This window comes from Oncorhynchus mykiss, chromosome 8, assembly GCF_057628025.1.
Source record: "Oncorhynchus mykiss isolate SJ-2025 chromosome 8, ASM5762802v1, whole genome shotgun sequence".
In the NCBI taxonomy this organism is placed as follows: Eukaryota; Metazoa; Chordata; class Actinopteri; order Salmoniformes; family Salmonidae; genus Oncorhynchus; species Oncorhynchus mykiss.
The window spans coordinates 92,220,058-92,243,816 of NC_143029.1; the positions used below are offsets into that span (position 1 = coordinate 92,220,058).

The 23,759-nt window shown below is 40.2% G+C and overlaps 2 protein-coding genes across 7 annotated transcripts in view; one reads left to right on the forward strand and one right to left on the reverse strand.

The window, feature by feature from the left end:
- Positions 1–23,759, reverse strand: part of LOC118965583 (paired mesoderm homeobox protein 1) — a 145,894-nt gene that overhangs the window by 69,831 nt on the left and 52,304 nt on the right. The gene's annotated exons all lie outside the window — the stretch shown is intronic.
- Positions 1,333–23,759, forward strand: part of LOC110530890 (major facilitator superfamily domain-containing protein 12) — a 40,245-nt gene continuing 17,818 nt past the window's right edge. For 2 of the 6 annotated variants that reach the window (XM_090182993.1, XM_090182994.1), the window contains exons 1-5: positions 1,334–2,248; positions 5,930–6,140; positions 9,240–9,372; positions 11,304–11,513; positions 14,832–14,924. In XM_090182993.1, the coding sequence (XP_090039119.1) occupies positions 1,978–2,248; positions 5,930–6,140; positions 9,240–9,372; positions 11,304–11,513; positions 14,832–14,924 (918 nt within the window). In that variant the 5' untranslated portion in view covers positions 1,334–1,977. Of the gene's footprint in view, positions 2,249–5,929; positions 6,141–6,999; positions 7,035–9,239; positions 9,373–11,303; positions 11,574–11,728; positions 12,693–14,831; positions 14,925–23,759 lie in introns of those variants that run through there. The other 4 variants (XM_090182996.1, XM_090182997.1, XM_090182995.1 and 1 more) reach the window with 3 other exon arrangements.

Genomic DNA, 23,759 nt, shown 5'->3' on the forward strand with positions numbered 1-23,759 from the left:
AAAAACATGCATTTTTTTCTCATCTTGGAAATGCACGAGAAAGGCCATCATGCTTATTTCAGTCTAGGTGCAGTTTATATTTTGGCCACTAGATGGCAGCAGTGTGTGCAACGTTTCAGCAATACTGGACAGTATTAGTGGGTGTGGAGCCAGAGACAGCAGGGGTTCAAACTGGAGAACCCAGTTACTACATTTTATCAAACAAAATATGCTACATTTTATCTCTGGGACCCTCAGGATGACAAATCAGAGCCAGATTACTGAACGTAAGTACATTATTTACCTTCAGAGGTGAATGATTCAAACCAGTTGCCGTGACAAAGGGTTTGTTGTTGTGGACTCTCCTCAAACAATACCATGGTATTTCACTGTAATAGCTACTGTAAATTGGACAGTGCAGTTAGATTAACAATAATGTAAGCTTTCTGCCCATGTTAGACATGTCTATCACGCTAGTCACATTAGTGCACGTGAGCTCAACTGTCCCGGTGGAGGGACACTGATCCTGTAGAGGTATTAAAGTAATACTCCCGAGTGGTGCAGTGGTCTAAGACACTGCATCTCAGCGCTAGAGGCGTTACTGCAGTCCCTGGTTCGAATCCAGGCCGCATCACATCCGGCCGTGATTGGGAGTCACATAGGGCGGCACACAATTGGCCCAGCGTCTTCTAGGTTTGTCCCGGGGTAGGCCATCATTGTAAATGAGAATTTGTTCTTAATTGACTAGTTAAGTAAAGGTTAAATAAAAAATACAAATGTCCCATTTCAAAATACAAAACTTGTCAATTTTCAAAATGTATAAGCATTCTCAAAACCTGTTCATATCTCTGGTATTATCTAGACAGGCAGACTTGCATTGTAAAAACAACTTCATATGGTCGCTTCCCACACAGACCTACGATATTGACATTCTCCTAATAAAAGTGATGAGTAGGTAAGCCAAGGTTATACAGGACAGTCATCTTGTGACAAAATAATCATTACCTTTATTTCAGACTAAAAACACGAGGAACGCTGACAAAGCTCTTCAGAGTAAAACATGTGATGTACTCTGACCCTGTGTGGGAAATAGTTGCTCACTGGACTGAGTCTATACTTGAGTGATGAAATCACTTTCAGTATCCAATTAGACAGATACTTGTATTTCTATTATCTAGCACAGAAAGCCTATACGTGTAGTTCTAAACTTAAATCAATCACAAAAGAATGTAATGAAAAGTTTGAACAATGTATTTTATCTGATTTTTAAATTGAGAAGAAACAATGTATTACAGATGCAAATGAACTTGTGTATCAGGAATGAAGTCATCCCTCTTCCGGAAAAACATCTGTCAGCATCACGTGTGAGGAGCGCAAACCTGCGTTCCTATTGGTCCAGAACGGGAAAGGGGCCCCAGTCTTTCCCTTCATTTCACCGGAACGCTGTCGGACATTGTTGTTGTCATGAAACAGAATCATAGTGTATGTTTTCTCCAAAGAATAACGAGCCGGCGAATATCGTTGGAATTCAATCCGCATTGTCTCTAAATCGACTTCCGAGATATGTCTGTGAAACGGGTGATATATGTAATGAATGGGGAAGTGGCGAGGCGTTACTTTACTTTAACAAGTTAACCGTAATCTGGTTACGGGGTTGTCTGAGGTAAGGACAGTGGTTGAGGTGTTTTGTTAGGTGCCTGAATATATAGAGATTTTTTTTCTCTCTTTATAACAGTCAGCTTGATCGTAAGGAAACTGGCACCGTGTGATCAGATGTACACGGACATGTTGGGGAATAACGATCTGTACTCACACAAGTAGGACCTAATATTTGTTTTCAATGTGGAATTCTATTTTTGCTTGTTGAGTATTCAGATAACCTATTTGATCGTATTTAGGCGAACATATTAGGTCATCAAAATATCTTCCAACAACAATTTGACTATAATTAGAATAGATATATTTTTCAGAAAATAACCTAATATTCTCGAAACAATCATGTCAGACTATACACAGAGGTCTCTGCCTTTTTGTCAGCGGCTGAGTTACGCTGTGGGACACTTTCTGAACGATCTGTGTGCGTCTATGTGGTTCACCTACCTGTTGGTGTACTACCACTCCGTGCTGGGCTTTCAGAACACCTATGCAGGTGTGTTACTGCTGGTGGGGCAGATAGCGGACGGGGTCTGCACACCCCTTATCGGCTACGAGTCGGACCAGACGCCGGGGTGTGGGACATACGGCAAGAGGAAGACATGGCATTTAGTGGGTGAGTGAATACCTGTTTCATATAGGTGCATTGGTTGATTGCTACACTGTAATTATGATACAGTTATGAATTAGTCAAATTATGTACTTTTTGGATCTTACAATTGCCAATGTATGTATTCCGTACCATTCTAGGCCCACAATAAAAGCACAATAAAGGCTATTATGTTACCTTGCCAATAACATGTGTTGAACTGAACACTTGTAGTCTTGTGACCAAACTTTAAGCTGAGTCATTAATAAGGAAGTGAGTTCACAACACAGGCCACATGCCTGCGTTCAGGTGCTGCCAGACCGTTCCTTGGTAGTTTGTGCAATTCAGGTTACCAGACAGCTATGTGCTATCAGGTTACTATACCACAATGTGCTATGAGGTTACCAGACAGCTATGAGGTTACCAGACAGCTATGTGCTATGAGGTTACCAGACAGCTATGTGCTATGAGGTTACCAGACAGCTATGTGCTATGAGGTTACCAGACAGCTATGTGCTATGAGGTTACCAGACAGCTATGTGCTATGAGGTTACCAGACAGCTATGTGCTATGAGGTTACCAGACAGCTATGTGCTATGAGGTTACCAGACAGCTATGTGCTATCAGGTTACCAGACAGCTATGTGCTATCAGGTTACCAGACAGCTATGTGCTATCAGGTTACCAGACAGCTATGTGCTATCAGGTTACCAGACAGCTATGTGCTATCAGGTTACCAGACAGCTATGTGCTATCAGGTTACCAGACAGCTATGTGCTATCAGGTTACCAGACAGCTATGTGCTATCAGGTTACCAGACAGCTATGCGCTATGAGGTTACCAGACAGCTATGTGCTATCAGGTTACCAGACAGCTATCAGGTTACCAGACAGCTATGAGGTTACCAGACAGCTATGTGCTATCAGGTTACCAGACAGCTATGTGCTATCAGGTTACCAGACAGCTATGTGCTATCAGGTTACCAGACAGCTATGTGCTATCAGGTTACCAGACAGCTATGTGCTATCAGGTTACCAGACAGCTATGTGCTATCAGGTTACCAGACAGCTATGTGCTATCAGGTTACCAGACAGCTATGTGCTATCAGGTTACCAGACAGCTATGTGCTATCAGGTTACCAGACCGGTATGTGCTATCAGGTTACCAGACAGCTATGTGCTATCAGGTTACCAGACAGCTATGTGCTATCAGGTTACCAGACCGGTATGTGCTATCAGGTTACCAGACAGCTATGTGCTATGAGGTTAGCAGACAGCTATGAGGTTAGCAGACAGCTATGTGCTATCAGGTTACCAGACAGCTATGTGCTATCAGGTTACCAGACAGCTATGTGCTATGAGGTTACCAGACAGCTATGTGCTATCAGGTTACCAGACCGGTATGTGCTATCAGGTTACCAGACCGGTATGAGCTATCCGGTTTACCAGACAGCAGACAGCTATGTGCTATCAGGTTACCAGACAGCTATGTGCTATCAGGTTACCAGACAGCTACAGTGCCTTGCGAAAGTATTCGGCCCCCTTGAACTTTGCGACCTTTTGCCACATTTCAGGCTACAAAACATAAAGATATAAAACTGTATTTTTTTGTGAAGAATCAACAACAAGTGGGACACAATCATGAAGTGGAACGACATTTATTGGATATTTCAAACTTTTTTAACAAATCAAAAACTGAAAAATTGGGCGTGCAAAATTATTCAGCCCCTTTACTTTTAGTGCAGCAAACTCTCCCCAGAAGTTCAATCCACCTGTGTGTAATCAAGTCTCCGTATAAATGCACCTGCACTGTGATAGTCTCAGAGGTCCGTTAAAAGCGCAGAGAGCGTCATGAAGAACAAGGAACACACCAGGCAGGTCCGGAATACTGTTGTGAAGAAGTTTAAAGCCGGATTTGGATACAAAAAGATTTCCCAAGCTTTAAACATCCCAAGGAGCACTGTGCAAGCGATAATATTGAAATGGAAGGAGTATCAGACCACTGCAAATCTACCAAGACCTGGCCGTCCCTCTAAACTTTCAGCTCATACAAGGAGAAGACTGATCAGAGATGCAGCCAAGAGGCCCATGATCACTCTGGATGAACTGCAGAGATCTACAGCTGAGGTGGGAGACTCTGTCCATAGGACAACAATCAGTCGTATATTGCACAAATCTGGCCTTTATGGAAGAGTGGCAAGAAGAAAGCCATTTCTTAAAGATATCCATAAAAAGTGTTGTTTAAAGTTTGCCACAAGCCACCTGGGAGACACACCAAACATGTGGAAGAAGGTGCTCTGGTCAGATGAAACCAAAATTGAACTTTTTGGCAACAATGCAAAACGTTATGTTTGGCGTAAAAGCAACACAGCTGAACACACCATCCCCACTGTCAAACATGGTGGTGGCAGCATCATGGTTTGGGCCTGCTTTTCTTCAGCAGGGACAGGGAAGATGGTTAAAATTGATGGGAAGATGGATGGAGCCAAATACAGGACCATTCTGGAAGAAAACCTGATGGAGTCTGCAAAAGACCTGAGACTGGGACGGAGATTTGTCTTCCAACAAGACAATGATCCAAAACATAAAGCAACATCTACAATGGAATGGTTAAAAAATAAACATATCCAGGTGTTAGAATGGCCAAGTCAAAGTCCAGACCTGAATCCAATCGAGAATCTGTGGAAAGATCTGAAAACTGCTCTTCACAAATGCTCTCCATCCAACCTCACTGAGCTCGAGCTGTTTTGCAAGGAGGAATGGGAAAAAAATTCAGTCTCTCGATGTGCAAAACTGATAGAGACATACCCCAAGCGACTTACAGCTGTAATCGCAGCAAAAGGTGGCGCTACAAAGTATTAACTTAAGGGGGCTGAATAATTTTGCACGCCCAATTTTTCAGTTTTTGATTTGTTAAAAAAGTTTGAAATATCCAATAAATGTCGTTCCACTTCATGATTGTGTCCCACTTGTTGTTGATTCTTCACAAAAAAAATACAGTTTTATATCTTTATGTTTGAAGCCTGAAATGTGGCAAAAGGTCACAAAGTTCAAGGGGGCCGAATACATTCGCAAGGCACTGTATGTGCTATCAGGTTACCAGACAGCTATGTGCTATCAGGTCGTTGAAGAAGCTCAGAGCTAGACAGGTCACCCTACCTGGGATCAGTGGGCTGTGATGATCAGGCCTGCTCCTGCATGAGACCCACTGGGCGTGCAGGCTTTTGTTCTAGCACAGCACTAACACAGCTGCTAAAACAAATCATCATCAAGCCCTAGATTAGTTGAATCAGGTGTGTCAGTGCTGGGCTGGGATATAAGCCTCCACATCAATGCTTGCACAACACCTTCGCTCTCCCTCCAGGGATGAGCAGTGTGCTTATCTCATTCATGTTCTTTCCTTTTCCTCATTCCCCTTCCTGTGTCTGGGCTGTGACCTCATTCCCCTTCCTGTGCCTGGCATGTGAACTCATTCCCCTTCCTGTGTCTGGGCTGTGACCTCATTCCCCTTCCTGTGCCTGGGCTGTGACCTCATTCCCCTTCCTGTGGGCTGTGTTATGTCTTCATAGAGCTAACCTCGCTCCCCTCTTTATTTATTGGATTCGGTTCGGAGTAAGATAAGCTTTATTGGCATGAATGACAAGGCTACTGTTGGTAAAGTGAAGTGAGATACACACACGTCAACAGTAACATCCCCTCCCCCTCTCCAGGTACGGTCAGTGTGCTGATGTCCTTTGCGTTCATCTTTAATCAGTGTCTGGGGTGTGACCAGTACACCCCTCAGTGGGTCAGCCTGACGTACTTCATCCCATTCATCATCATCTTCCAGTTCGGCTGGGCTGCCACGCAGATCTCACACCTGTCACTCATCCCTGAGCTGGTGTCCTGCGAACACGCCAAGGTGGAGCTCACTGCTTACAGGTAAATAACAACCAGGACGGAGCTCACTGCTTACAGGTAAATAACAACCAGGATGGAGCTCACTTACAGGTAAATAACAACCAGGACGGAGCTCACTGCTTACAGGTAAATAACAACCAGGATGGAGCTCACTGCTTATAGGTAAATAACAACCAGGATGGAGCTCACTTCTTACAGGTAAATAACAACCAGGATGGTGCTCACTGCTTACAGGTAAATAACAACCAGGATGGTGCTCACTTCTTACAGGTAAATAACAACCAGGATGGAGCTCACTGCTTACAGGTAAATAACAACCAGGATGGAGCTCACTGCTTACAGGTAAATAACAACCAGGATGGAGCTCACTGCTTACAGGTTAATAACAACCAGGACGGAGCTCACTGCTTACAGGTAAATAACAACCAGGATGGAGCTCACTGCTTACAGGTAAATAACAACCAGGATGGAGCTCACTGCTTACAGGTTAATAACAACCAGGACGGAGCTCACTGCTTACAGGTAAATAACAACCAGGACGGAGCTCACTGCTTATAGGTAAATAACAACCAGGATGGAGCTCACTTACAGGTAAATAACAACCAGGACGGAGCTCACTGCTTACAGGTAAATAACAACCAGGATGGAGCTCACTGCTTACAGGTAAATAACAACCAGGATGGAGCTCACTGCTTACAGGTAAATAACAACCAGGATGGAGCTCACTGCTTACAGGTAAATAACAACCAGGATGGAGCTCACTGCTTACAGGTTAATAACAACCAGGATGGAGCTCACTGCTTACAGGTAAATAACAACCAGGATGGAGCTCACTGCTTACAGGTAAATAACAACCAGGATGGAGCTCACTGCTTACAGGTAAATAACAACCAGGATGGAGCTCACTGCTTACAGGTAAATAACTGAGTGACTATGCATAGATAATAAACAGAGAGTAGCAGCAGTGTACAAAAGGGAGGGAGGGAGGGGGGGGGGTCAATGTAAATAGTCCGGTGGCCATTTGATTAATTGTTCAGTCTTATGGCTTGGGGGTAGAAGCTGTTAAGGAGCCTTTTGGACCTAGACTTGGTGCTCCAGTATTGCTTGCTGTGCGGTAGCAGAGAGTACAGTCTATGACTGGGGTGACTAGAGTCATTGACAATTTTTGTGCCTTCCTCTGACACCACCTAGTATAGAGGTCCTGGATGGCAGGAAGCTTGGCCCCTGTGATGTACTGGGCTGTACGCACTACCCTCTGGTATAGAGGTCCTGGATGGCAGGAAGCTTGGCCCCAGTGATGTACTGGGCTGTACGCACTACCCTCTGGTATAGAGGTCCTGGATGGCAGGAAGCTTGGCCCCAGTGATGTACTGGGCTGTACGCACTACCCTCTGGTATAGAGGTCCTGGATGGCAGGAAGCTTGGCCCCAGTGATGTACTGGGCTGTACGCACTACCCTCTGGTATAGAGGTCCTGGATGGCAGGAAGCTTGGCCCCAGTGATGTACTGGGCTGTACGCACTACCCTCTGGTATAGAGGTCCTGGATGGCAGGAAGCTTGGCCCCAGTGATGTACTGGGCTTGTACGCACTACCCTCTGGTATAGAGGTCCTGGATGGCAGGAAGCTTGGCCCCAGTGATGTACTGGGCTTGTACGCACTACCCTCTGGTATAGAGGTCCTGGATGGCAGGAAGCCCCAGTGATGTACTGGGCTGTACACACTACCCTCTGGTATAGAGGTCCTGGATGGCAGGAAGCCCCAGTGATGTACTGGGCTGTACGCTGTTAGCGTTTGTTTCCTGTTCCTTGTCAATCATCATTGGTGAAATTAGCATTATGACAATATCTTTAATTAAATCATTCAAAAACCTTTTATTAATGCAATTGCAGACAGAAATTGACAATCAGGAACAGAGCACGCATGTTTCCGAGTAAGTTCTGCAAAATAGAAGTTGCTTTTATTAAACCCGAAGTCCAGCCTTAGTGATGTCACTGCCTACGTCATTACCTTCTACTCATGAGACTAAAACCATGCCTACACAGCTATATAATCAAGGTTTTTAGTGTTTATCTAAATACTTAGCAGTAAATAATGTCCACGTTGATTTATAGTGGGATGTCTGACTGGTCCCTTATCTCTTACTGAGTTCTGTCTCTACATTCACACATTTCTCAGACTGTTGCTTTTAGAAGAGGCAGAAAGACCAGAAAAGTACTGTGGAACAATATTAAACCTCATACTGTATATATATATTGTTACTCTGTAGTCTAGGACCCTATACATGTAAGGGGGAGAGGTCTTATAACCCTTCCCCTTCTAATAATACAACATAAGCATAATCAATTATTCTAATACATCAAACATTTGGTCCAGCCCCTATCATGACCCCTAGGTGAACCTCTAACAACGCACAACCCCCTGTAGCGCCGTACGGTCGGCTGCTGAGCAGTTGCCGTACCAGGCAGTGATGCAACCGGTCAGGAAGCTCTCGATGGTGCAGCTGTAATAACTTCTTGAGGATCTTGGGTCCCATGACAAATCTTTTCAGTCTTCTGAGGGGGAAAAGGTGTTCCTTCATCACGACTTACTTGGTGTGTTTGGACCATGATAGTTTGTTGATGTGGACAGCAAGGAACTTCAAACTCTCGACCCGCTCCAATACAGCCCCATCGATGTTAAATGGTGCTCTCATGCATGCTTCAGTGTTGCTTGCCTCGAAGCGAGGATAAAAGGCATTTAGCCGTTTCGGGAAAGTCGTATTCTTGGTCGTAGCTCACCAGAGTTACCGCCACTCTGATATCCAGAAGTTCTTCCCGGCTGTAACGCAAAAAAAATCATGGGCTAATAATGTAAGAAATAACACCTAAAAAAAACGAAATACTGCAAAGTTTCCTAAGAGCTAGAAGCACGGCAGCCCTATCCATCGGTGCCAGTTTATAACTTGTCAGAAATGTCCAGATCAACTAGCCTCGAGGTTTTTTTAACCTGTTGATTTTGTTGTAATGTTTGAGTTTTTCAAATAGCACATGAACACACACAAGACATGGCAAAATGTGTAGAATTGCAGGAAATGAGCTTTTTAAAATGGCAAAATATTCTCTCTTGTTCTGCTCTCCCAGGTATGCGTTTACAGTGATGGCCAATATAACAGTGTACGCTGTGGCCTATCTGCTGTTCCACTTCCAGACCGGATCAGACGAGGACCCCTCTCTCACCGAGACCCTGGGGCCCATAGATATCCCTATATTCAGAGTGAGCAGAGCCATACATTACCCCATAGATATCCCTATATTCAGGGTGAGCAGGGCCATGCATTACCCCATAGATATCCCAATATTCAGGGTGGGTAGAGCCATGCATTACCCCATAGATATCCCTATATTCAGGGTGAGCAGAGCCATGCATTACCCCATAGATATCCCTATATTGAGGGTGAGCAGAGCCATACATTACCCCATAGATATCCATATATTCAGGGTGAGCAGAGCCATACATTACCCCACAGATATCCCTATATTCAGAGCCATGCATTACCTCATAGATATCCCTATATTCAGGGTGAGCAGAGCCATACATTACCCCATAGATATCCCTATATTCAGGGTGAACAGAGCCATGCATTACCTCATATATATCCCTATATTCAGGGTGAACAGAGCCATGCATTACCTCATAGATATCCCTATATTCAGGGTGGGTAGAGCCATACATTACCCCATAGATATCCCTATATTCAGGGTGAGCAGAGCCATACATTACCTCATAGATATCCCTATATTCAGGGTGAACAGAGCCATGCATTACCTCATAGATATCCCTATATTCAGGGTGAACAGAGCCATGCATTACCCCATAGATATTCCAATATTCAGGGTGGGTAGAGCCATGCATTACCTCATAGATATCCCTATATTCAGGGTGAACAGAGCCATACATTACCTCATAGATATCCCTATATTCAGGGTGAGCAGAGCCATGCATTACCCCATAGATATCCCAATATTCAGGGTGGGTAGAGCCATGCATTACCCCATAGATATCCCTATATTCAGGGTGAGCAGAGCCATGCATTACCCCATAGATATCCCTATATTGAGGGTGAGCAGAGCCATACATTACCCCATAGATATCCATATATTCAGGGTGAGCAGAGCCATACATTACCCCACAGATATCCCTATATTCAGAGCCATGCATTACCTCATAGATATCCCTATATTCAGGGTGAGCAGAGCCATACATTACCCCATAGATATCCCTATATTCAGGGTGAACAGAGCCATGCATTACCTCATATATATCCCTATATTCAGGGTGAACAGAGCCATGCATTACCTCATAGATATCCCTATATTCAGGGTGGGTAGAGCCATACATTACCCCATAGATATCCCTATATTCAGGGTGAGCAGAGCCATACATTACCTCATAGATATCCCTATATTCAGGGTGAACAGAGCCATGCATTACCTCATAGATATCCCTATATTCAGGGTGGGTAGAGCCATACATTACCCCATAGATATCCCTATATTCAGGGTGAGCAGAGCCATACATTACCTCATAGATATCCCTATATTCAGGGTGAGCAGAGCCATACATTACCTCATAGATATCCCTATATTCAGAGCCATGCATTACCTCATAGATATCCCTATATTCAGGGTGGGTAGAGCCATACATTACCCCATAGATATCCCTATATTCAGGGTGGGTAGAGCCATACATTACCCCATAGATATCCCTATATTCAGGGTGAACAGAGCCATGCATTACCTCATAGATATCCCTATATTCAGGGTGGGTAGAGCCATACATTACCTCATAGATGAGTAGATCAGGGTTGGCCTCAGATTATCTATTGTTTCCTGTATAGTTAATGCAAATTCATGATACAATTTTATCTTAAACTTTTTTTTAAAGAATGTGCGTATAACCACAACCATTCACAACTCATTATCTTGATGATGATGTTATCTTCTTCCTCATGTTTGTAATAGGAAGTGCTTGTTGAAATGCACTGTAGGCTCATGCTAGACCTTCAGTATGTCATTTGAACAGTGTTATTAAAAATAAATAAATTAATGTATAAGAATAGTAGACAACTTCAGGGAGGAGATGAAGAGGAGATATTTACGACCATCCATTTGTACTTTTCATTGTCTATTTATTTTTTCTTTCAGAACCTGAGCCTCATCGTGCTGGGTATCGGTGCTCTTTCCTCTGTCCTCTTTCACCTGGGCACACGGGAAGAGAAGAGAGAAGAGGAGGATGATGAAGAAGGAGAAGAGAAAGGAGAGCGCCGGCCCCTTATCCCTCGCCCTCAGGCTGCCGCCCCTGTCCAGTCGCTGCTGAGGTGGAAATGCTGGCTGAAACAGCCTTCCTTTTACCAGGTAACACTGAAACAGCCTGCCCTTTACCAGGTAACACTGAAACAGCCTGCCCTTTACCAGGTAACACTGAAACACTCCTGCCCTTTACCAGGTAACACTGAAACACTCCTGCCATTTACCAGGTAACACTGAAACACTCCTGCCCTTTACCAGGTAACACTGAAACACTCCTGCCCTTTACCAGGTAACACTGAAACACTCCTGCCCTTTACCAGGTAACACTGAAACAGCCTGCCCTTTACCAGGTAACACTGAAACACTCCTGCCCTTTACCAGGTAACACTGAAACACTCCTGCCCTTTACCAGGTAACACTGAAACACTCCTGCCCTTTACCAGGTAACACTGAAACACTCCTGCCCTTTACCAGGTAACACTGAAACAGCCTGCCCTTTACCAGGTAACACTGAAACACTCCTGCCCTTTACCAGGTAACACTGAAACACTCCTGCCATTTACCAGGTAACACTGAAACAGCCTGCCCTTTACCAGGTAACACTGAAACACTCCTGCCCTTTACCAGGTAACACTGAAACAGCCTGCCATTTACCAGGTAACACTGAAACACTCCTGCCATTTACCAGGTAACACTGAAACTGCCTGCCCTTTACCAGGTAACACTGAAACACTCCTGCCATTTACCAGGTAACACTGAAACAGCCTGCCCTTTACCAGGTAACACTGAAACACTCCTGCCCTTTACCAGGTAACACTGAAACAGCCTGCCCTTTACCAGGTAACACTGAAACACTCCTGCCCTTTACCAGGTAACACTGAAACACTCCTGCCCTTTACCAGGTAACACTGAAACACTCCTGCCATTTACCAGGTAACACTGAAACACTCCTGCCCTTTACCAGGTAACACTGAAACAGCCTGCCCTTTACCAGGTAACACTGAAACACTCCTGCCCTTTACCAGGTAACACTGAAACACTCCTGCCCTTTACCAGGTAACACTGAAACAGCCTGCCCTTTACCAGGTAACACTGAAACACTCCTGCCCTTTACCAGGTAACACTGAAACACTCCTGCCATTTACCAGGTAACACTGAAACAGCCTGCCCTTTACCAGGTAACACTGAAACACTCCTGCCCTTTACCAGGTAACACTGAAACAGCCTGCCATTTACCAGGTAACACTGAAACACTCCTGCCATTTACCAGGTAACACTGAAACAGCCTGCCCTTTACCAGGTAACACTGAAACACTCCTGCCCTTTACCAGGTAACACTGAAACAGCCTGCCCTTTACCAGGTAACACTGAAACACTCCTGCCCTTTACCAGGTAACACTGAAACACTCCTGCCCTTTACCAGGTAACACTGAAACACTCCTGCCATTTACCAGGTAACACTGAAACACTCCTGCCCTTTACCAGGTAACACTGAAACAGCCTGCCCTTTACCAGGTAACACTGAAACACTCCTGCCCTTTACCAGGTAACACTGAAACACTCCTGCCCTTTACCAGGTAACACTGAAACAGCCTGCCCTTTACCAGGTAACACTGAAACACTCCTGCCCTTTACCAGGTAACACTGAAACACTCCTGCCATTTACCAGGTAACACTGAAACACTCCTGCCCTTTACCAGGTAACACTGAAACACCCCTGCCCTTTACCAGGTAACACTGAAACACTCCTGCCATTTACCAGGTAACACTGAAACACTCCTGCCCTTTACCAGGTAACACTGAAACACTCCTGCCCTTTACCAGGTAACACTGAAACAGCCTGCCCTTTACCAGGTAACACTGAAACAGCCTGCCATTTACCAGGTAACACTGAAACAGCCTGCCATTTACCAGGTAACACTGAAACAGCCTGCCATTTACCAGGTAACACTGAAACACTCCTGCCCTTTACCAGGTAACACTGAAACACTCCTGCCCTTTACCAGGTAACACTGAAACACTCCTGCCCTTTACCAGGTAACACTGAAACAGCCTGCCCTTTACCAGGTAACACTGAAACAGCCTGCCATTTACCAGGTAACACTGAAACAGCCTGCCATTTACCAGGTAACACTGAAACAGCCTGCCATTTACCAGGTAACACTGAAACAGCCTGCCATTTACCAGGTAACACTGAAACAGCCTGCCCTTTACCAGGTAACACTGAAACACGCCTGCCCTTTACCAGGTAACACTGAAACACTCCTGCCATTTACCAGGTAACACTGAAACACTCCTGCCCTTTACCAGGTAACACTGAAACACTCCTGCCCTTTACCAGGTAACACTGAAACACTCCTGCCCTTTACCAGGTAACACTGAAACACTCCTGCCCTTTACCAGGTAACACTGAAACAGCCTGCCATTTACCAGGTAACACTGAAACAGCCTGCCCTTTACCAGGTAACACTGAAACACTCCTGCCCTTTACCAGGTAACACTGAAACACTCCTGCCCTTTACCAGGTAACACTGAAACACTCCTGCCCTTTACCAGGTAACACTGAAACACTCCTGCCCTTTACCAGGTAACACTGAAACACTCCTGCCCTTTACCAGGTAACACTGAAACACTCCTGCCATTTACCAGGTAACACTGAAACACTCCTGCCCTTTACCAGGTAACACTGAAACACTCCTGCCCTTTACCAGGTAACACTGAAACACTCCTGCCCTTTACCAGGTAACACTGAAACACTCCTGCCCTTTACCAGGTAACACTGAAACACTCCTGCCCTTTACCAGGTAACACTGAAACAGCCTGCCCTTTACCAGGTAACACTGAAACACGCCTGCCATTTACCAGGTAACACTGAAACACTCCTGCCATTTACCAGGTAACACTGAAACAGCCTGCCATTTACTAGGTAACACTGAAACACTCCTGCCATTTACCAGGTAACACTGAAACACTCCTGCCATTTACCAGGTAACACTGAAACACGGCTGACATTTTGGATCTGAGAGATTTTAAGTCCGATTCAACAGCTGGTTGGATTTCAACAGCATTTTGATCTGATACTCAGCATCCGTTCTGGATTCGATGCTCAGTGTACTTCCAATCAGGGTTGTATGTTTCAATCTCAGGCAGTAGGATTGCTCTACTTAAAGCTTTTTGTGTATATACATATGACAAATAAACTGAATATATTTTTGTTGACATTTTGCAGACACAACACTGCTTTGTCTGTTTTCAACCCATGTTAATAGTGGTGTTTTCAGCCCATGTTAATAGTGGTGTTTTCAGCCCATGTTAATAGTGGTGTTTTCAACCCATGTTAATAGTGGTGTTTTCAGGCCATGTTAATAGTGGTGTTTTTAGCCCATGTTAATCGTTCCTGTATTTTCCTTCTGTCCTGTCCAGGTAGCGTTTCTCTACATGTCCACCAGACTGATAGTGAACGTGTCTCAGACGTACATCTCCATGTATCTTACCAACACTCTCATGTTGCCAAAGGTAACAACATCATGTATCTTACCAACACTCTCATGTTGCCAAAGGTAACAACATCATGTATCTTACCAACACTCTCATGTTGCCAAAGGTAACACCACTATAGCGATAACGATACCTATAACTATACCGATAACTTTAATTATACCGATCACTTGAATTATACCTATAACTATAATTATACCGATACCTGTAACTATACCGATAACTATAATTATACCGATACCTGTAACTATACCTATAACTATAATTATACCGATACCTGTAACTATACCGATAACTATAATTATACCGATACCTGTAACTATACCTATAACTATACCTATAACTATAATTATACCGATACCTGTAACTATACCTATAACTATAATTATACCTGTAACTATACCTATAACTATAATTATACCGATACCTGTAACTATACCTGTAACTATACCTGTAACTATACCTATAACTATAATTATACCGATACCTATAACTATACCTGTAACTATACCTGTAACTATACCTATAACTATAATTATACCGATACCTGTAACTATACCTGTAACTATACCTATAACTATACCTGTAACTATACCTATAACTATAATTATACCTATAACTATAATTATACCGATACCTGTAACTATACCTGTAACTATACCTGTAACTATACCTGTAACTAACTATACCTATAACTATAATTATACCGATACCTGTAACTATACCTATAACTATACCTGTAACTATACCTATAACTATAATTATACCGATACCTGTAACTATACCGATAACTATAATTATACCGATACCTGTAACTATACCTATAACTATAATTATAGCCATACCTGTAACTATACCTGTAACTATACCTATAACTATACCTATAACTATAATTATACCGATACCTGTAACTATACCTGTAACTATAATTATACCGATACCTGTAACTATACCTGTAACTATACCTATAACTATACCTATAACTATACCTGTAACTATACCTATAACTATACCGATAACTTTAATTATACCGATACCTGTAACTATACCTGTAACTATAACTATACCTGTAACTAACTATACCTATAACTATAATTATACCGATACCTGTAACTATACCGATAACTATAATTATACCGATATCTGTAACTATACCTATAACTATAATTATACCGATACCTGTAACTATACCTATAACTATAATTATACCGATACCTGTAACTATACCTATAACTATAATTATACCGATATCTGTAACTATACCTATAACTATAATTATACCGATACCTGTAACTATACCTGTAACTATACCTATAACTATACCTATAACTATACCTGTAACTATACCTGTAACTATACCTGTAACTATACCTATAACTATACCTGTAACTATACCTATAACTATACCTATAACTATACCTGTAACTATACCTATAACTATAATTATACCGATACCTGTAACTATACCGATAACTATAATTATACCGATACCTGTAACTATACCTGTAACTATACCTGTAACTATACCTATAACTATAATTATACCGATATCTGTAACTATACCTATAACTATAATTATACCGATATCTGTAACTATACCTGTAACTATAATTATACCGATACCTGTAACTATACCGATAACTATAATTATACCGATACCTGTAACTATACCGATAACTATAATTATACCGATACCTGTAACTATACCTATAACTATAATTATACCGATACCTGTAACTATACCTGTAACTATACCTATAACTATAATTATACCGATACCTGTAACTATACCTGTAACTATAATTATACCGATACCTGTAACTATACCTGTAACTATACCTATAACTATACCTGTAACTATACCTATAACTATAATTATACCGATACCTGTAACTATACCGATACCTGTAACTATACCTATAACTATACCTGTAACTATACCTATACCTCTAACTATACCTGTACCTGTAACTATACCGATAACTATAATTATACCGATACCTGTAACTATACCTGTAACTATACCTGTAACTATACCTATAACTATAATTATACCGATACCTATAACTATACCTGTAACTATACCTATAACTATACCTGTAACTATACCTATAACTATAATTATACCGATATCTGTAACTATACCTATAACTATAATTATACCGATACCTGTAACTATACCGATAACTATAATTATACCGATATCTGTAACTATACCTATAACTATAATTATACCGATATCTGTAACTATACCTGTAACTATAATTATACCGATACCTGTAACTATACCGATAACTATAATTATACCGATACCTGTAACTATACCGATAACTATAATTATACCGGTACCTGTAACTATACCGATAACTATAATTATACCGATACCTGTAACTATACCGATAACTATAATTATACCGATACCTGTAACTATACCTATAACTATACCTATAACTATACCTGTAACTATACCTATACCTCTAACTATACCTGTACCTGTAACTATACCGATAACTATAATTATACCGATACCTGTAACTATACCTGTAACTATACCTGTAACTATACCTATAACTATAATTATACCGATACCTATAACTATACCTGTAACTATACCTATAACTATACCTGTAACTATACCTATAACTATAATTATACCGATATCTGTAACTATACCTATAACTATAATTATACCGATACCTGTAACTATACCGATAACTATAATTATACCGATATCTGTAACTATACCTATAACTATAATTATACCGATATCTGTAACTATACCTGTAACTATAATTATACCGATACCTGTAACTATACCGATAACTATAATTATACCGATACCTGTAACTATACCGATAACTATAATTATACCGGTACCTGTAACTATACCGATAACTATAATTATACCGATACCTGTAACTATACCGATAACTATAATTATACCGATACCTGTAACTATACCGATAACTATAATTATACCGATACCTGTAACTATACCGATAACTATAATTATACCGATACCTGTAACTATACCGATAACTATAATTATACCGATACCTGTAACTATACCTATAACTATAATTATACCGATACCTGTAACTATACCGATAACTATAATTATACCGATACCTGTAACTATACCTATAACTATAATTATACCGATACCTGTAACTATACCGATAACTATAATTATACCGATACCTGTAACTATACCGATAACTATAATTATACCGATACCTGTAACTATACCTGTAACTATAATTATACCGATACCTGTAACTATACCTGTAACTATAATTATACCGATACCTGTAACTATACCGATAACTATAATTATACCGATACCTGTAACTATACCGGTAACTATAATTATACCGATACCTGTAACTATACCTATAACTATAATTATACTGATACCTGTAACTATACCGATAACTATAATTATACCGATACCTGTAACTATACCTATAACTATAATTATACCGATACCTGTAACTATACCGGTAACTATAATTATACCGATACCTGTAACTATACCGATAACAATAATTATACCGATACCTGTAACTATACCGATAACTATAATTATACCGATACCTGTAACTATACCGATAACTATAATTATACCGATACCTGTAACTATACCGATAACTATAATTATACCGATACCTGTAACTATACCGATAACTATAATTATACCGATACCTGTAACTATACCGGTAACTATAATTATACCGATACCTGTAACTATACCTATAACTATAATTATACTGATACCTGTAACTATACCGATAACTATAATTATACCGATACCTGTAACTATACCTATAACTATAATTATACCGATACCTGTAACTATACCTGTAACTATAATTATACCGATACCTGTAACTATACCGGTAACTATAATTATACCGATACCTGTAACTATACCGATAACAATAATTATACCGATAACAATAATTATACCGATACCTGTAACTATACCGATAACTATAATTATACCGATACCTGTAACTATACCTATAACTATAATTATACCGATACCTGTAACTATACCTGTAACTATAATTATACCGATACCTGTAACTATACCGGTAACTATAATTATACCGATACCTGTAACTATACCGATAACTATAATTATACCGATACCTGTAACTATACCGATAACTATAATTATACCGATACCTGTAACTATACCGATAACTATACCTGTAACTATACCGATAACTATAATTATACCGATAACTATACCTGTAACTATACCGATAACTATAATTATACCGATAACTATACCTGTAACTATACCGATAACTATAATTATACCGATAACTATACCTGTAACTATACCGATACCTATTATTTTATTTGACCTTTATTTATACAGGTTTTCGTCATTGAGATAACATCTCTTTTCCAAGAGAGACCTGGTCCAATAGCAGCAGGGGTAACAACGTTTCAGACAAAACAACTTACATACACTAACATAACATTAAACAAATCTATAAACACACATACAGTACAACAAAAACATTTTACATTAAAAACACAAACATCTTGACTAAAAACAGCTGTCCTAAAGACAATTACACTCTTCTATGATATATACATCGATCAAGTGTTTAAACTCCACCAACGAAACTAGATCATCACATTTTAAAATGTTCAGGAGAGAATTCCAGGACCACGGTGCTAAGTAACTAAAACTATTTCTACCATGACCTGTCCTAATTTTTGGTACTGTTAGAAGCAAATCAGAATGTAATAGATATTTATTTACTGACCTGACTAAAAAAGAACTTGAGATAAAATGGCATTTTACCCAATATGGCCTTATAAATCAGTGTATACCAGTGTTTAAGCCTACGCAAGGTTAATGACGACCAGCCAACAGCGCTATAGAAATCACAATGATGTGTTAGACGTTTCTGATTTGTAATGAACCTGAGGGCTGCATGATACACTGAATCAAGTGATCTCAGGTTAGTGGCTGAGGCCTGCATAACATCACTAAAATCTAAAACCGACAGTAATGTATATCGTACCAGCTCCTTCCTGGCCTCAAAAGAAAAACAAGCCTTATGCCGTTAATAAAATCCTATTTTCAGCTTGAGCTTCCTTATCAAGTTCTCTACATGCACAGTGAAGCTCAGCTTATCATCAACCCACACACCCAAATATGTGTACACTTTAACTTCCTCTATAGTATGTCCAGCCGATGTAGCAATGACATGATTTGTAACATGCCTGGCATTTGAAAATACCATGCATTTTGTTTTACCCGAATTTAGAATCAGCTTTAAATCATACAGATTATGTTGTATGATATTAAATGCTCTTTTGGCATTTTCAAAAGCTAAGGATAAACTACTACCACTTGAATAAAGAACAGTATCATCTGCATAAAAATGAACATCCTCTGTTTCAATAAGATCCCCAATGTTGTTGATATACAAAATGAACAATAGAACCTTGCAGAACACCTGAGCACACCTTTATGGACTCAGATTTACAACCATCTGCCATTACACATTGTGATAGGTAATTTATAAACCAATCTAGAGCATGACCAGTAATTCCACAACATTTTAACCTTTGCACTAACACAGCATGGTCCATGGTGTCAAAAGCCTTCGACAAATCAATAAAAACAGACACACAATGTAACTTCTTATCAAGAGCACAGTGGATGTCATTTAAAACCTTCAATGTTGCTGAAACAGTGCTGTGGCCAGACCTAAAACCTGATTGCATTCCATTTAACCTCTCTGGGATATGTGGGACGGTAGTGTCCCACCTCGCAACATTAGCCAATGAAATTGCAGGGCTCCAAATTCAAACAACAGAAACCCCATAATTAAAATTCCTCCAACATACAAGTATTTTACACCATTTTAAAGATACACTGCTTGTAAATCCAGCCACAGTGTCCGATTTCAAATAGGCTTTATGGAGAAAGCACACCAAACGATTATGTTAGGTCAGCACCTAGTCACAGAAAACCATAAAGCCATTTTCCAGCCAAGGAAAGCCCTCACAAATGTCAGAAATAGCGATTAAATTCATCACCAACCTTTGATGATCTTCATCAGATGGCACTCACAGGACTCCATGTTACACAATAAATGTGTGTTTTGTTCGATAAAGTTAATCTTTCTGTCCAAAAACCTCATTTGAAATTGGTGTGTTATGTTCAGAAATGCATCTCAAACAAACATCCAGTGAAAGTGCAGAGAGCCACATCAAATTACAGAAATACTGATAATAAACATTGATAAAAGATACAAGTGTTATGCATGGAAATATAGATAAACTACTCCTTAATGCAACCGCTGTGTCAGATTTCAAAAAAGCTTTACAGCGAAAGCACACCTTGCGATTATGTTTGGTCACCGCCTAACCACAGAAAAACATACAGCCATTTTCCAAAGAAGGAGAGGTGTCAGAAATAGCATTATAAATATTAACTTACCTTTGATGATCTTCATCAGAATGCACTCCCAGGAATCCCAGTTCTACAATAAATGTTTGTTTTATTTGATAAAGTCCATAATTTATGACCAAATACCTCCTTATTCACGCGTTTAGTTCACAAATCCAAACTCATTCTATATTGATAATTTTCGATATACCTGTAATTATACCTATACCTGTATCGATAATTACACCTATACCGATAACTATATCGATAATTATACCTATAATTACAACTATACCTATATAGTTATTTTATACCTATATCGATAATTATACCTATAATTATAACTATATCGATAATTATACCTATACCTATAATTATAACTATACCTATATCGATAATTATACTTATACCTGTAATTATAACTATACCTATAATTATACCTGTAACTATACCTATAATTATAGCTATACCAATAATTATACCTGTATCTATAACTATAATTATAACTATACCTATAATTATACCTGTACCTATAACTATAATTATAACTATACCAATAATTATACCTGTACCAAAAACTAGAATTATACCGATACCTAAAACTACAATTAACTATACCTATATCGATAATTACACCTTTACCTATAATTAGAACTATACCGATAACTATGCCTATATCGATAATTATACCTATAATATATATATATAATATACTTATAACCTATACCTCTCCCGAAAACTATAATTATACCGATACCTAAAACTACAATTAACTATACCTATACCAGTAACTATACCAATATTTATACCAATGCATATAGCTTTGCCTATTACTATATCGAAAACTATAATTATAACTATACTTATAGGTAGGGTAGCCTAGTGGTTAGAGCGTTGGACGAGTAACCGGAAGGTTGCAAGTTCAAATCCCCGAGCTGACAAGGTACAAATCTGTCGTTCTGCCCCTGAACAGGCAGTTAACCCACTGTTCCTAGGCCGTCATTGAAAATAAGAATTTGTTCTTAACTGACTTACCTAGTTAAATAAAGGTAAAATAAAATAAATACTTAACTAATACTTATACCAATAACTATACCTATAACTATACCAATTATTATGCCGATAACTATACCTGTACCAATAACTATACCAATAATTATACATGTACCTAAAACTATAATTATACCTATACCAGTAACAATACCTATACCTACACCAATTATTATACCTATACCGAAAACTATACCTATAACTATACAAATCAAATTTCAAATCAAATTTATTTATATAGCCCTTTGTACATCAGCTGATATCTCCAAGTGCTGTACAGAAACCCAGCCTAAAACCCCAAACAGCAAGCAATGCAGGTGTAGAAGCACGGTGGCTAGGAAAAACTCCCTAGAAAGGCCAAAACCTAGGAAGAAACCTAGAGAGGAACCAGGCTATGTGGGGTGGCCAGTGCTCTTCTGGCTGTGCCGGGTGGAGATTATAACAGAACATGGCCAAGATGTTCAAATGTTCATAAATGACCAGCATGGTCAAATAATAATAATCACAGGCAGAACAGTTGAAACTGGAGCAGTAGCACGGCCAGGTGGACTGGGGACAGCAAGGAGTCATCATGTCAGGTAGTCCTGAGGCATGATCCTAGGGCTCAGGTCCTCCGAGAGAAAGAAAGCGAGAAAGAGAGAATTAGAGAGAGCACACTTAAATTCACACAGGACACCGGATAGGACAGGGGAAGTACTCCAGATATAACAAACTGACCCATATCCCCCCGACACATAAACTACTGCAGCATAAATACTGGAGGCTGAGACAGGGAGGGGTCAGGAGACACTGTAGCCCCATCCGATGACACCCCCAGACTGGGCCAAACAGGAAGGATATAACCCTACCCACTTATACCAATAATTATACCGATACTTATAGCTATGCCTTTAACTATACTGATAACTATAATTATACCGATAACTATACCGATAATTATACCTAATATCTGTAATTATAGCAAAACCGATAATTATACCTAATCCCTGTAACTATACCGATAACTATAATTATACCTGTAACTATACCGATCACTATAATTAAACCGATAGCTATACCGATAATTATACCTAATACCTGTAACTATAATTAAACCGATAGCTATACCGATAATTATACCTTAAACCTCTAACTTTACCGATAACTATAATTATTCCGATATGTTCACTTTTGTGCATCCCTACCTATAATTATAACTACACCTGTAACTATACCTGTACCAATAACTATACCGACAACTAACTATACCTATAATTACACCTATAACTAATGATGCACCGATATTACATTTTTGGCCAATACCGATATCCGATATTTTCCTTGCCCCAAAAAAACAATAACGATAACCAATATTAGCGGCCTTTTAAGCATTCTAGTGC